Source organism: Rousettus aegyptiacus, unplaced genomic scaffold (assembly GCF_014176215.1).
Source record: "Rousettus aegyptiacus isolate mRouAeg1 unplaced genomic scaffold, mRouAeg1.p scaffold_m13_p_1, whole genome shotgun sequence".
NCBI classification, from domain to species: domain Eukaryota; kingdom Metazoa; phylum Chordata; class Mammalia; order Chiroptera; family Pteropodidae; genus Rousettus; species Rousettus aegyptiacus.
This window is the reverse complement of record NW_023416284.1, coordinates 27,889,807-27,906,387: the sequence shown is the minus strand read 5'-3', so window position 1 is coordinate 27,906,387 and position 16,581 is coordinate 27,889,807. Positions and strand designations below refer to the sequence as shown.

General features: G+C 40.2%; 1 protein-coding gene and 1 pseudogene across 1 annotated transcript; one reads left to right on the top strand and one right to left on the bottom strand.

The window, feature by feature from the left end:
• Positions 1-1,401: 1,401 nt before the first annotated feature.
• LOC107499495 (olfactory receptor 2A12-like) lies at positions 1,402-2,340 on the bottom strand. Its single transcript, XM_016123703.2, has one exon. It carries the CDS (start codon positions 2,338-2,340, stop codon positions 1,402-1,404), a length of 939 nt encoding a protein of 312 aa, XP_015979189.2.
• Positions 2,341-14,343: 12,003 nt separating this feature from the next.
• LOC107508525 lies at positions 14,344-15,904 on the top strand (annotated as a pseudogene).
• The last annotated feature ends 677 nt before the right edge of the window (positions 15,905-16,581 follow it).

The window sequence follows — 16,581 nt, the reverse complement described above, 5'->3', positions numbered from 1 at the left end:
CACTGCTGTGAGGTCATCAGTCACCACAGATCACTGGATTGTGGATACAGTTTCATGACTGTAAATTTATCTACATATCTCTCTTGGGTCCATGGGGCCTGGTACTGGCTGGGCTATAATGTATGCACAAGAAATGCTGACACTAAATTAACTCATGCCCAAGACCTCTGTGCCACTGGGGCCTGGAAGAGAGCTGCATGTCTTTACTAACTCTGAGGCTCTGTGCCAGGATTTTAGAGAACACACTATGTCATTTAGATCTCTTGAAATAATGATTCGCTGCTATGTGTGCTGCCCATATGGTTGACCAATGGGCAACAAACGAGCAACAACTCTTATTTTTCTGTGGTTTATTTATTCACCTACTGGTTTACAGAGGTATTACAAGTGTGTTGCAATTTCAGGCACTCCACCTACCAGGGTATAGAATTTTGGAGACACAGAGATCGTTAAGTTTAGAGTGCTCATTTTATAGAAGAATAAAGACCCAGATAAAGGAAGTTAATTGTCCAAAGTCACAAAACAAGTTAGCAAGCTTTGGGCTAGAACCCAGGTCTCTTAATGTTAGGTTCCGTGTCCTTCCACAACACAATGCAGAGTACGCTGTCTTAGCTCTGTGAACTGTATTGGTTCCATGCACCAAATGAAGTCTGTGAGCTGCATTGTTTCCTTATACCATTGGCTTAATTTTCAATGTTGTCTACAGATATTTATTGTTTACATGTACTGCTTTGAGTGCCTACTTCAACTTGGTACTCTACTCTGTCCCTGTACTACATCACTTAGAGTTACTGTGTTTCATGTGGGTTACATATATTCTGTTGGTTCCAGTGTCATTATTTTAGATTATATTATCAACTTCATTATTTGCTGCTCTTGCTGTATAGGGATTATATATTCATAACCATTGCCACAAGACATGCATTACTTTTTTCTGGGGAAAAAGATACTTCCTACCCTTTTGCCATTAGGCTTCACCATATGGCTTCTTTTGGTCAATAGGATGTGAGCAAAGAGATGTGTGCTACTTCTGACCAGAAACTTTAAGAGTTATTATGTACGTCAGCCGTTATTCTTTTCCCTGTGTCTTAAGCATGTTTCAGATACGGCCTCTTCCTTCAGGTTCAACACAAGAATCCAATGGCAGAAGGCCACAGGACACCTACCACTGACATAGAATATGACCAGTAAAAGAACTTTTGCTGCTGTAAGCCACTGCACCACAAGTGTTGCAAGCTGACCAAGACAGCCATGTTGGTTTTATGTGCCACACTTGTTCCACTGACCAAGCACTATTTTGGTGCAAATGCACAATGTTGGTTGCATACATGATAGATGTTGTTCCTTTCTTCAGCATTGATCATTCTACCTCTGGCTTCTCCCGACTCCCAGTTCACAAGTTCATGCTACACTGCCCATCACTTTGAGAAAAGCCACTTTGATGTCCTTGTTCCTCAGACTATAGACTAAAGGGTTGAGCAGTACACTGAAGACATTGTAAAGGAGTGTGACATGCTTGTCTTGCTCAGGGGAATAGGTGGAGTTAGGCCTCATGTACATGTAGGTGACTGGAGTATAGAAGAGTGTGACCACAGTCAGGTGGGAAGCACAGGTGGAGAAAGTCTTGCAGCGACCTTGTGTGGACTTGATCTTGAGAATGGCCTGGCCAATGCGGATGTAAGAGGCAAAAATGAGGGAAAGTGGAACAACAACCACAAGCACACTGATAACCTGGTCCATCATCTCAATGAGGTGGGTATCCATGCAAGCCAATCTTCGTACCGAGGGGCCTTCACAAAAGTAGTGATTGACCATGTTGAGTCCACAATATGGCAGCCTCATGATGATAAAAGTATGGATCAGACCAAAGAAGAAACCACAGGCCCCGGCCCCAGCTGCCAGGCGTGCACACAGGCCCCAGCTGAGGATGACAGTATAATGCAGTGGGTGACAGATGGCTATGTATCGGTCATAAGCCATGACTACAAATAAAATGCATTCAGTCAAGCCCAGGGCACTAAACATCAACATCTGTAGCCAACAGCCAGCAAAGGAGATAGTCTGAGAATGAGCAAGAAGATGTACCAAAAACTGGGGCATGGTAGTAGTGATGTAGCTCATGTCCAACAGGGAGAGGATACAGAGGAAGAAGTACATGGGAGTATGAAGATGCGTGTTCAAGTAGATCATTGTGACAATGAACCCATTGCCCAGGACCGAGCTCAGGTAGAGGAGTAGGAAGACAATGAAGAGGATCCTCTTGGACAAGGGGTCACTGGAGAAGCCAAGCAGGATAAATTCAGAAACCCAGCTTTGATTCTGCCTTGGCGGCATCCACATGGTGGGGCCTGTTGAGAATCATACTCATTTAAGTACCACGTAAAGTACAGTAGTCTAGCAAGAATGTCAGTCATGGAGGCAGATAGGCTAGGATTTTAATTCTGGCTCCACTGCTCATCTGCTGTCATGAAATTCTTTAAGCCTCAGTCTCCTCATCTGTAAAATGTGGCTAATAATACTCATCTCTCACGATTTTCATAAGGAGTAGAGGCAATGTATATGAAGCATCTATTACAATGCGTTAAAACAATAACATTAAACTGATCATATGTAATCTATCCAATCTTACTCCACACTCCTCAGTGGACAAACTGGTTACTCAAGTATCTAGCAACCATCAATTTACACCATATCTGTTCTACTCCCTAAATCTTTAGAGATGAAGTTCCCGTCTGCCTTAGAGACCATGTGTCTGGATGTGCTGCAAGCCTCTCCTCATCCTACGAACATTTCTCCTTTGTCAATTGACAATATGAGGCTTTGCCAATAGAGGGTGCTAGCCGGGCACTGTGATATGATAGCAGCAGGAAGTTATTTCAAACAGAAAACAGGTAGGTCCAACAGAAAATAAGTGGAAAGATGGTAAATATGAACTTTAGTATGTAGTTAATTACTTTTAATGCAAATGGACTAAATATTTTAATAATTGGCATATTTTCAAACTGCTTTAAAAAAACCTACATATTGTATACAAGAAACATACTCTAACCACTTTGCAACTTATGCAATGTTATACCACTTCTGTCTCCAGTAAAGCTTGGAGGAAAAAAGGAACATACCTTAATATATGGACATAGACGCACTAGGAAGAAAGAATGGAAGAAAATATACCACGCAAATACTAAACAAAGGAAACATGGTATAGCTTCATAAAACATTTTTCAAAATAGGGTACATGCTGCATCATACATGTAAGCTCAAAAATATCTAAAGAATATATTCTCTGATTACTATGAAACTGGCTTGAAATCAGTTTTGAAATAAATATACTGGGGAAGTACCCAACTCATTTGAAATTAACATATACTGCTAAATAATGCACTGGAAAAAAAAAAATCAAATGGCAATTAGTATATAGTGAACTAAATGATGATGAAAATAAAACATTTTCGATGCTTATTGGGGAATTTATTTCCTTTCTTCATGATTTAAATGTGTATATTAGATATAAGATAGGCTTAAAATTAATTAGATAACCTTCCATTTAAGAAACTACAAATCAGAATGAAATAGTAAAGAATAAAAAACGATTAAATGATAAGCACACTTACAATGGAGAAAAATCAACAAAGCCAAAAATTCATTCTTTTAAATAATTAATATATAAGTCCTTAGAAAGATTGCTAAAGATAAAGAAATAAAGCACAAATTACCAGAATCAGGAATGAAACAACATTACTACTACAATCCTATTGTCATTTAAAAAATAATTTAAAAAATTACCAACTCTTTCATACCAACTCACTTGACAATTAAATGGAATAGACAAATGTCTCAAAAAACACAAATTACCAAAGCTGACACAAGAAGAAACAAAAGTCAAAAGAGTTCACTGTCTTTCAAAAAAATTGAATCTATTATTTAAAACTTTTCTAGAAAGAAAATTCCAGACCTAGATAGCTTTCCTGGTGAATTCTTTCAACATTTAAGAGAGGAATAATACCAATCATAACAAACTCTTCCAAGGCATAGGAAAAGAGTTAAAGTTTCCCCAAATCATTTTATGAGACCAGCATAAATTAAATATCAAAAAAAAAAAAAAAAAACAAAGACATTACAAGAAGGAAAACTTAGAAACGAACCCCTCTCATGAGCATTGTGGCAAAACTCCTGAACAGTATATTAACCAACTGAATTCAGCAACATTAAAGGGAAAATATATCAACAATCAAACTGTGTTTATTACAAGAATTCAAGTTTGATTTGGCATTTGATAAGCTAACAATGTCGTTCATCTCGTTAATAGAAGTAGGGAGAACAAAGTATATAATCAATAGATACAGAAAGAGCATTTGGTAATTGTCAACAATTAAGATTAGAAATAAACTGCTTCACAAACTAGAAGTAGAAGAGTTTCTTTGTAATGTGATAAATATTATCTCCAATAAAAGAAGTAACCTACAGCAAATGTCATACTGAATGGTGAAGTATTGATAACTTACTCTTAACATTGGAAGTGAAACAAAAATGTTCACCATAATCATTCCCAATAACATTGTACTGGTGGTCCTAGATAGTGAAATAAGGAAAAGAAATGAAAGACCAAAATATTGGAAAGGAAGAAAAAACTGTCATTTTCTGCAGACCACATAATTGCATAGGTTGAAAATCTAAAAGTACTCAAAGGCAAACTGAAATTAACATGCAAACATACAAAAATCCAATGGATTTATCCACACTAGTAACAAGAAAATAATTTGTAAGAATATTTTTAAAAGCCAAATATGTAGTAATAGAGCTAATGAAATATGTGCAGGAAAACATTATTTAGAGAAATTAGAAAGACCTAAGTAAGTGGAGGAGTATACCATGTGCATAGATTGGACAATTCAGCATGATAAAGATGGAAATTTGACTTGTAGGTTCAAAGCAATGCCAGTCAAAACCCCAGCAGATTTTTATTTCCTACAGAAATTGACAACCTGGTTATAAAATATATATGGAAAACTGGAAGAATCTTGAAGAAAAAACACAAAGATTACCAGAAACTAAGACTTACTAGAAATCTATAATATTTAACGAGCATAGAACTGGCAGAAAAACAAACAGATCAATCGAGCAGAATAAAGTCCAGAACTGACCCATGATTGTACTGTCACCTGATTTATAACAAAGTTGATCCTGTAATGCAAAAAGGAAAAGATGGCCTTTTTAATAAATTTTGCTTGATTATGTGAACGTTCATACAGAAAAAAACTTTGAATCCTGCCTTACATGGCACACAAAACGCAATTTCAGATGTATTGTAGACTTAAATGGTAAAGGTAAAACAATACAATTTTAGACCCAAATACAGAAAAATATCTACATCACCTTGTAGTGTGCTGAGATTTCTGAAACCGGACAAAAAAAAAAAGCATAAAACATAGAGAAAAAAGATACAACATATTACATTAAAATGAAGAATTTAAAAGTTTTGTATTCATAATAAAGAACTCCTACATATTAACAACAAAAGGGTACCCAATAAATAGCCATTAATCAAGTGAAACAGTACTCGACATTATTAGTCATCCAGGAATTGCAAACTAAAACCTCAATGTAACATCATTACACACCCACCAGAAGAGTTAAATGGATAGAGTAACCAGAACGTCCTGATACTGCTGATGGAAGAGTAAACTTGTACATTCCCTCTAAAACATGTTTGGTGGTATCTCCTAAAAGTGAACATATGCATACCATATTACCCAGCAATTCTCTTTCTAAACAAATCCCCACATATTTATATATACATACATATGTTCAAGAAAAAACATGCACAAAAATGTCCAAAACACTAGTCGAAATAGCCTCGAATAAGGAAATACGCAAGTTTCAATCAACAGCATAATGGATAAAAACATTGTGGTAGGTTCATATAGAGGTTACCTTTGGTGAGAGTAGAGACTCAAAGGAGATTTCAAGCCATTCTCAGTCTTCACTAAGCCTGTCCAGCCCCGCTCACCTGACCAATCAAATGACCACCCACATATCCCTCAGAGCCATCCCTTCATTTGCTTTGGATCAGAAACCCATCATTTCTCATCTGTAGTCATGCATCAATACCTCCCTGGTCTCCTGACCTCTGGTCTCTTCTCTTTCAATGCATTATCCATACAAAATACCTCAAGTGGTCATTCAAAATACAGCACTGGTTCTGTCTGTCCCATGCTTAAAACCCTCTAAGAGTTCCCAATGCCTCATCACTCTAGACAGATACACAGAGCTCTTTCTAAATGATCTGCCTCCTGCAGACTTCTTCAGTCTCAGCACCCACTCTCTCTCTCATCCCATCTTTACCCATACAAGCATAATCACCAAACATATAGGCTCAACCTCTCCACTGACACACCTTCAGGCCCTTGCCTAGCTCTTCAGCACAAAAGAGTACCACCTCCTGTATCCCTGCTACCCACACATACTCTGTTACATGTCCAATCCTTATTCCTGTGTTATGACTCAATTCCAGGTATCATCCCACCAGGAAGCCTTCTTATCCCACCATCTCCTACTCCCAAACCTTGATTAGACGCTTCGCTATTTTTCACAGCTGCCTGTGCTTACTGGTAAATTATAATCCTAGTCATCCTGGAGGGTTCTGATATAAAGTTTGAGATCTACTATCTCGGGAAAAACTTCTTCTGTTAGTTCCAGCTGATTGAGTTGGGATATTTGTAATAAAGTATGGATATATAAGTGAGTTTATAACCTCCCTTTCAATATAATAATAATAATAATAATAATAATAGCTAATATTTAATGAGAATTTCTGTGGGCCAGGCAACATCACACTAACTTTATCTCATCCTCAGTTAAGTATTAGCACCTCCATTTCACAGAAGAAAAACTAAGGCACAGAGTGAGTAAGTGATTAGTTCCAAATGATATGGTTAGTGTGGTAGATCTGGGATTTGAACTGAGGCAGTCTGGCTTCACATCCAACTTTTCTTTTTTTTTAATTTATTGATGTTAATATAATTATATAGGGTTCAAGTGTATAATTCAATTTTATATAATATGTATATTGCATTGGATGTTCAATTATTATCTTTGCCTACTTTCAGCAAACAGGCTCTAAGTGGGAAGGGTAAAGAATGCAAACTTCCCTATCTGATCATCACTTTGAGCTTCTTGAGATTTGGCATGAAATACCCTAATGTCATAGTCTAGGAGGCATGGCTACTGGACAAGACATGATCAGAATCTTCCTAAGAGAAAGGGCTAATGTGGCTGCCACAATCTATTTCTCATGATAAGTTTTCCTCCATCTGCTTCCATCACTTGATTGTAAAAAGTTTTGTGCTGCGGGATTGCACTGGAAGCAGAGGAAATTAATGGAAGGACTTGGAAATTATTATCATTCTGGAGCTTGTTTAATCTTTATAAGAGCCTCCCTTTGAGTTAAACTTGATTTCCATGAGATGGGGTACATCATTTAGTTAAAAAAAAAAGTCTTCTAAGACTCTATCAAGCATTCTCTGTCTTAATTTACAATATCTCAGGCCTCTAGAGAACATATGCAGTGGGTCCTGATCATAGTAAGCCCTGTCATTATCGAAGTCTTCTCCCAGAATAACTATCACTGTCCTTTCAGGGAGATCCTTAAACTCAGGAAATTCTATTATTCTCTTCTCTGTTTCTAGAGCCTAGAACATGGCTTGACACAGAGGAACCATCAACAAATATTAATTAAATAAATAAATGAAAAAAAGAAGAAGGTCTACGAAGAAAAAACATGGAAGGGGTTAGAACTACAAAGTAGCAAGGAAAGAAACCTGGTAATGAGGAAGGAGGATGGAGGAATATGGGGTGTATACACAGATAAGACCCGGACGACCTGGCCACTTCTGACCTCTAGCCTCCACAGATGCCTGGATCCTGTGCACGGCCCCAAGCCCAGCAATCATCTCACACCTTGGGTATCCGCAGAAACAAGTCACGGAGAGGCTGTCACTTGCTCTTACATGAAAGAGACTGAACAGAAAACCCCATGGACAACTGAGTCCAGGAAGCCAGTGTTCCAGGCAACCTAGTCCCAAGAAAAACCCTACGTTTCTGAGAGGTTGGAGGCAGAAGCGTCTGCCTTCTTTCCATTGTGCAGCTGTTTGCACTCAGCCGGGCCAGCTCTGGCTCCTTAAGGCCTTGCTTCTCAGGTCCTGGAGCCCAGATAGTGGGAGCCGCAGCCATGCCAAGCTCCTCCCAGTGGGCCAAGCTGCTGATGCCTTATGGTCCTGCCTCCTCATCAGACTATCCTAGGAGAGCTGGGGAAGGGCCATCCCTCTGCCTCCCGACATCATCCCTGGTGGGGATGCCAAGAGGGAATTCCCTGAATGTTGTCAACAAAAAACTTACAAGTAAGTGGTCTTCAGGGACAGAGCAGAAACAAGCCACACACTTGTCTATTTCCTATTCCAGTTCACCTGGTTACCTTGTAAAGTATTGAGAACTGAAGGCCTCATTGTGATTCCCTTTTTACCTGCAAACACCCTGTGCCCTGACTTGTCAATTTGAGTCACACCTCTATTCCTTACTAAATAAACTACCTTGGGCAAGTCAAAACCCTCCTCCATTCCTCACCAGTACAATACCTTCGAAAAGTGGCTCAGCCTCTCTGATGATAGTTAAGAATTGACCACGGAGCATCTACCCTATACCAAGTCTTAGACCAGGTCCTGGCAAATGGCATCTGGAAAGGACATAGAATCAGCACTGCGTTTCTCGCAAGGAAGTTGAGGCCCTGTGTAGTGAGGAACTTGGCCAAGGGCTAACCTCTTCCAAGTGCAGAGCCAGAATTTGAAGCAGGATTTAGGAAGGTTTAGTTCTTGTTCTTCTAAACCTGCTGTTATTCTGCCTAGTTTTCTCCTCTATAAAATGATAGTAATAATCTCTTAATAACCCCCACCTTCTGGGGGTGCTGGGAGAGTAAAATGAGATAATATGTTCAAATCCCTGGCACAGTCCTGTCATGCCTTCTATGACTGTGAGTACCAGTCTCTGCCTTCTGTTTGGGCCTGGGTTCCTCATCTATTCAGAAAGAGAAGGTTGGGCTCTAAGGTCCCTACTAGTCAGCCACAGGTCATCAGGCTCAATTGCTGGCATTTCAGAATTTTGTGAGGTAGTTGTTAAACAAGACCATTATTAAAGTTAAATTATATACACTGAAATTAAATAAATTATATGTATAAAAAAAAGATCAACACTGAAGAACACTGAAGGCATCATAGTAAGTGAAATAAGCCAGTTAGAAAAAGACAAACACTGCATGATCTCACTTACATGTGGAATCTAAAAACATTGAACACATTATGCCTCATATCACCTGCCTGCTTGTCAGGTCCAAGCAGCATAATATCGTTAACGTAATGGATCAGTATGATGCCTTGTGGAGGTGAAAGGAAATCAAGAGCCCTGAGGGCCAAATCCTGAGGTAGGCTTGGAGTGGAGATATACTCCCTGAAGAAAAATAAGGAATAATGTATTACTGGCCTTGACAGGTGAATATAAACTCTTTCTTGGGGTCTTGACTAAGAGGTATTAAGAAAAAAATATTTGCCAGGTCAATGGCTACGTACCAGTTGCCAGAGAATGCGTCCATTTGCTCAAGCATTAAAACCACATCTGGAAATGCAGTTGCAATTGGAGCCATCACCTTGTCAAACTTACAATAATCTGCTGTCATTCTCCAAAATCGATCTGTCTTCTGCATAGGCATAATAGGTGAGTTAAATGGAGATGTGGTAAAACCATCACCCCTGCATCCTTCCTGTGGCACTAATCTGCAATCCCTCCAGGAATGTGGTACTGCTTTTGGTTTACTACTTTTATAATTAGGGGTGGTTCTAACGACATCTTCTTGACCTTTCCTACCATGATAGCCCTCACTTCACAGGTCAGGGGTCCAATGTGGGGATTCTTTCAGTTCCTGAATGTATGTATTCCAATTTTGCATTCCAGAACTAGGGAAATAACCACAGGAGGGGCACAAAGAAGTACTTGCACCATCTGTGAGCCATATCTGAGCTACAAACTCATTGATAACCTAACCTCCACAAGCCCACATTCTAACTGTTAGACCAAGTGACATTTTGGGTGTTTGGAAATTGTTGTCAGTTCAAAGCCAGTGTCCAGTGATGCCTGAAAAGTCTGGTTGTGCCCTTTTCCTTAGGGCACAGTCATTCTGGTAGAATCCCCCACACTCACTTCCTCCTTGCTGACACAATCCTAATTCTGCTCAAGTTCACTCTCGGCACAGGCATGTGCTCAGGAAAGTGACCAAGTGTGAACGCTCACTCCCAGTGTCTAAAGCTAGTGGTGGTGTTCTTCTTGCCACCAGTGGTTTGACAGTATGTCACAATCATACTTGAACAATCAGACTTGTGGGAAGGCTGCTGGGGGCCTCTGTGAAGGTTCCCCTTACTTATAAGAAGAGACATGTGAGAGAAAAAAAAAATGGTGTAGATGATAGAGGCTCTGTTCATCCTGCTGGCGACCAAATCAAAGTTTTGATGGAGAGACTTGGTGGAAACATGGCAGAATGAGAGACGTCCCCAGATCTTTCCTAGAAATAACAATAAGCTGAACATCTAAAACGCAACAAATCAACTAAACTGCGCACCAGCACGTCTGAGCGTGAGATCTGTGGTAAGAGCCATCACAGGTCAGAATCCTGGGTGTTGGGTGGTGGAATGGGAGAAATAAAGCAGCTGCCTCTCGCAGCCAGAGCTCCCTACAGGAGGAGGAGGGATGAAGGCACAGGAACTTCCCTGGACAGTCCTGCCTGAGACTGCTGTGAGCAACCTCCGCTGGGCAGAAGGGCCTGGTCATCAGGGCAGAAGACAGAGAAACAAGGTGGGAACACAGAGAAACAACAGTTGATTTTTACCAGCCCTTGTTGCAAAACTGAGGCTGAGCCGCAGCCCCCAACTCCCAACCCAGAAAGCGCCCCCCTCCCCGAACCCCCTGAGACTGATCAGTGCAGAGCCCCAGGGGAATCTGAGCAAAAACTGCTGATGTTGTTGTTGACACTGACAGGGACTGAAACTGAGGGTAGCGAGTGTGATTAAATATCTGCATGTACATTTTTTTAAAAGGCATGTTAAGGCTTCATATAAAGCAGGGATCTAAGAGGCTTAGACGCCACCTACTAGAAACCAAAAGAAAAGCGCCTTCTTTGCAACAGGCTAAAGAGAGATCTTTATGTAATAAACCTTCCTTCTGGAAAAACAGCCGAATACACTTCCATTAATGCCCAGGAGGAGAAATAGTCCGTTAAACACCATGAACAATCAAGATGACAAGGTGTCTCAGAGAGAAAGAGAAAATCTCCAGAAAATAAGCTTACCGACATAGACATATGCAATTTAAATGGCAGAGATTCCAGGATGGTATTTCTGAAAAAAACTCAATGAGTTCTGAAACAAGTCATATCAACAATTCAGCAATTAAAAAAACAACTAGATGATCAGAAAAGATTAAACCCCTCAAAAAGAACAGAATAGATCTTATGGAGATTTAAAAAAACAAACACACACACTTCAAGAGTTGAAAAATGAAATAGCACGCTTGGGAAATAGAGTTGATGAAATGGAGGAAAGGATCAGTGATATCAAAAGACAGAAATCTAGAAATAAATTGGAAGGAAGAAGAAAGACACTGAAGAATGAAAAATAATGAAAGAGAAATTCAAGAACTAGCTGATACCATCAGGAGAGGAAACATAAGACTAATGTGCATTATTGAAGGCAAAGAAAAGAAGCAGGGACTAGAAATCATCTTCAGACAAATAGCGGAAGAGAATTTCCCAAATCTAAGGAATGAGCTGGAGCTTGGAATTCCAGAAGTCAACAGAACATTCGAATTATCTCAACCCGAAAAGGCCTTCACAAAGACACATTGTATTAAAGTTATCAGAAATCAGCGACAAAGATAGAATTCTCAAAGCAGCCATGGAGAAAAAAAATAGTAACTTATAAAGGCAAACTCATTAGATTATCCTTGGACTTCTCAGCGCAAACCTTATAAGCTGGAAAGGAGTAGAATCAAATATTTAAATTACTAAGTGAAAGGAACTACCAGCCTAGAACAATGGATCCAGCTAAGCTCTCCTTTAGATATGAAGGAAAATTAAGACTTTACCAGACATACAAAAACTGAAGGAACTCTCCACTACAAGGCCTGCACTACAGGAAATACTGAAAGGGGTCAGTTCACCTAAAACAAAACGATAAAAAAAAACATAATTAGGAGTAAAGTGACTATCAGGCAAATAGAAGCAGATGATTGCAACCCTTACTAAGAACAGGGCATTATAAGCTTAAATAATAAGAAGAGGATTGTTATAAAAAGATAGTGAATGTTCAGCATACACAGAGACAAAATGAGATAACAATGACGAAAAGGAGGGAGGGGATTGAAAGATCCAAATTCTCAAAGGGGAATGGAGATGAAGCATGGGCAGAAGAAAATGGACAAGTTTAAATATAGAACTATCGTTTTCATATTCATAATAGTAACCACATACAAAAGATTCAGAACTGAAGTATACAACATAAAACAAGAAGCAGAGGGAAAACCCACAAAAGCCAACCAAAATAAAACAAACAAACAAACACAGGACTAAGAAGCAATGGAAACACCAAGCTACCAGAAAAGAAAAGATAAAATGACTATAAGAGACCTCATATTCCAATAATCACCATAATGTAAATGGACTGAACTCACCAATAAAAAGGTACACACAGAGTTGCAGAATGGATTAAAAATCAAAACCCAACCATATGCTGCCTCCAGGAGACACATCTCAGCTCCAAAGACAATTTCCTGTTAGAAATGCACTGTCTTTTATCCATTTGGTAAATTTGTAGTAATTATCCAGACTCAGTATAAGAGGTCTCCTGAGAAATCATTATGTCCCTTCCCACAAGCAGAGCTAATCGGCCCTCCTATCTCTGCACCTTGGACATCACGGTGTACTGATATGTTTGGACTGTTTCTCCGCAGCAGACCATGAGCCCTCTGGAGGGCACAGACAATGTGTCATTTTTTCTGCCTATAATGTGATAGAGTAATGTCAGTAAATGTTTGTTGAGTTGAATTGAACATATAGTAAGACAGGGAATGATGAAAACGTGATGGAAACGTTTGGACCACCATGCTAGTATCTACAGCATGTTCCACTAATCTCCCCATCCAGTGCTCATGGCAGATGTGTCTCACTGAGCCTTGGTATGTCTCAGAATCTGCCACAACCTAATGTTCTACACAGTGTTTGAAAACAAGCCGACTCTATTTGACGTCTCTGAATTCTACTAATGACTCCAGTGATGGTGATTTCAAATCAAAGACATCTACTTCAGACAGCTTTCATAATATTAACCAAGGAGCTATCTCTTCCGTCTATACTTGGGACTGATTATGACCATAATTACGAAGGACATGATATATGCCCTGCCCAATCCAAGAAACAGAGGAAAGTGGCTGAGAGGTGGTAGTCCCTGATCACTCTGCATATAATTATGAAATATATATATATGTATATATATACACACACACATATATATATATCTGTTCTGTTTTTCTTAGAAATATATATATATTTCTAAGATATATATATATATATATATATATATATATATATCTACACTTGCGGGCAATGGACTCATATACATATATATGTTTCTAAGAAAAACAGAACAGATCAGCCATCTGAGTTACACTGGGGAGTAAATTTGAGCATGTATGTATAGTGATTAGTCTCTTTTTCTTTCTTTCTCTTTATTTGTCTTTTAATGTGCTCCTCAGTTACAGGGGGAGAAAATTGGAAGGAAGTGAAAAATGTTGCTATGGAACTGAGGCAGTGGCCTCCTCTGCAGCCCACTGAGGATATGGGAAAAAACATTGGTAAGAGAGATAAAGGTAGAGATGATAAGTAATAAGTCAAGAAAAGGGGTCGATTGAAGGTTCAGGGCAATCATTGAGCTGGAGGAAGACACTGAATTTTGTAGAGTCGTGATGCTCTCGCTGAGTAAGGGAAAGGAAGTACTGCCTTCTAACAGGATACTGATATCCTGGCATTTGTTTCTGGCACAGCCCTAGGCCATGCCCTGGGATGGCTGCAAAGGAGGGTCATAGTGAGCTTGGAGCCCCACATTCATCTTTCCCTGGCCCTTCTATCCCTCTTTCCTCTGAACTCTCCTCTTTTACACAATTCTGAGCCATGTTCTAGTCACCACTTATGTAGCAGGAACTGGGAGTGGGATGCCTATTGAGAGACTACTGCAATAGTCCAGGCATCAGGTCCAGATGAAACTGGAAGAAGAAGAGCAGAGAGAGATGGCCAAGTCCTTAACTCTTGCAGGTATTGTAAACTGGATGTCCTCCTGCCCACTCGCAACACTGGTCACAATGCATCCTAGGCGTTTTCTCTGATCCTCCCACAGGTCAGCAAGTTTACTATCATGTTTTGTTTCTCCATTTCTCTCCAGCACCTAGTACAGGACCTGATTGGTAAGACGGCCAACAAATTCTCTTCCTCATCATGTCATTTATCAAATGATCAACAAAGACCATTTGTCAACCATTTGATAAATGTTGACCATCTGATAAGTGACACCATGAGAAAGAGATTTTGATGGAAACTAGACATACTGTACTCCAGCCCTGTGCTAGCCTCAATGCTGAGTACTTCACAATGAATGAAATAAAACCATGAAGATCGAAAAAAGATTGGGGCTGAGAAACAGAAAGTTGTATGAAGGTTTCCCTCCCCTCCTCAGTTTTAGCTCCCCCCTCCCCCAGGTAGGCATCCACCTCTGAATTGATATTATTTCTAAGTAGGATCCATATAACCACTGGCCTCACCAGCAACTGAATGACCATGTACCTAAATATGAGCTAAGCTGGGCCACTAGGAGGTCTATTTCTCTTTCTGCGGCTGAAGGAGAATGAAGTATTTTTCCTGGGAGAACCACAGCTCTGTGTCTGAGTTCATCCTTCTGGGTTTCTCTGGGGATTCAAAAATTAACACAATCCTCTTCAACATCTTTCTCTTCCTCTAACTCTCTACACTTACAGGCAATGGACTCATTGTCACCTTGATCTACCTGGATTCCTGCCTCCACACACCCACGTACATCTTCATCAGAGTCTCTCCATGCTAGACAGGAGTAATGTCACCACAACTGTTCCCCAGATGTTAGTGCATCTGGTCAGCCAGAAGACAACTATCTCCTATTTTGGATGTGTGATGCAGATGCTCAACTTTCTGGTGTTGGGCATCACTGAGGGCTGGCTGTTCTCTGTCATGGCCTATGACAGATATGTAGCCATCTGCCACCCACCTAGGTATAAGGTTATCATGAGCTCATGGCTATGTGGGGAAATGGTGGTCTTTTGTGGATTGTGGGGTGTCAGCTGTTCCCCAGTCTATGTCGTCTTCACAATGTGCCTGCCTTACAGTGGCCCCAATGAGATCAATCACTTCTATGAGGTTCCTGCTGTTCTAAAACTGGCCTATGCAGACACATCCCTCAATGACCGAGTTGATTTCATTCTGGGCTTCATCCTTCTCCTGGTACCCTTTCCTTCATTCTGGCCTCTTATATTCACATCTTTGCCACCATCTTGACAACCCCTTCAACCTGGGTTGACACAAGGCCTTCTCCACCTGGGCCTCCCACATCATCCTGGTAACCATGTGCTGTGGACCTGCCATGTTTATATACATGAACCCTGGGGCCAATGCTTCCCAGAGCGGGGCTAAAAACTGGCCCTATTCTACAATGTCATCTCTGCCTTTCTCAATCCCATCATCTATGGCCTCAGAAACAAAGACGTGAAGAGGGCTTTTCTGAAGTTAACATGATGCAGCAGGGTCTCTGAGTGAGGCTATTGGACCACAGAAGGCCACAACCAGTCCTAAAACCCCATATTCTGTGGTCTTTCCACCCCATTCGCTCCCATAACCGAATGGCCAGGTAAGAATCAGTAACTTCTATTTGAGGAGATGTGAAGGTAGGTAGCCATCTGGGACTTGTTGATGACTTCTGCAGCTGGGCTATCCTCAATCATAAAGAAACTCAAGTGTAGACAGAGTGCCAAGACAGAAGTTGCATTTGACTCAAACTATTAGTCCTCTTTCTGATTAATGTTAGACCCCTTTAGCATCAGAATTGTTGAGCTTTCATTAACTAATAGCTCTCAATAAAAGTGATGGTTCAGATGGAGGTGATACAGATTCAATCCAGGCAGATGTCAGTGAAGTGCTGTGAACTCAATAAGGAATTAATGATGACTGTGGTATTGGTGGGTTTGTGGTGAGTATAACTTGTATGAGGAAGGATAATATTTGACTTCCCATTTCACAGCTGGTTATAGGAAATTTGCTGAACAAGCTTTGGAATGTAATAAGGAAGGGGGTTTAGGAGAGATGTTGGGTGTTGGGAGAGAGAGCTGGCATTAGCCATACAGAAAGATCAGCAAGATGTGCCAAGTCCCCAAGTCACAAGGGCAAAGGTAAAGGTAGTAGAAACATTGTAAGAG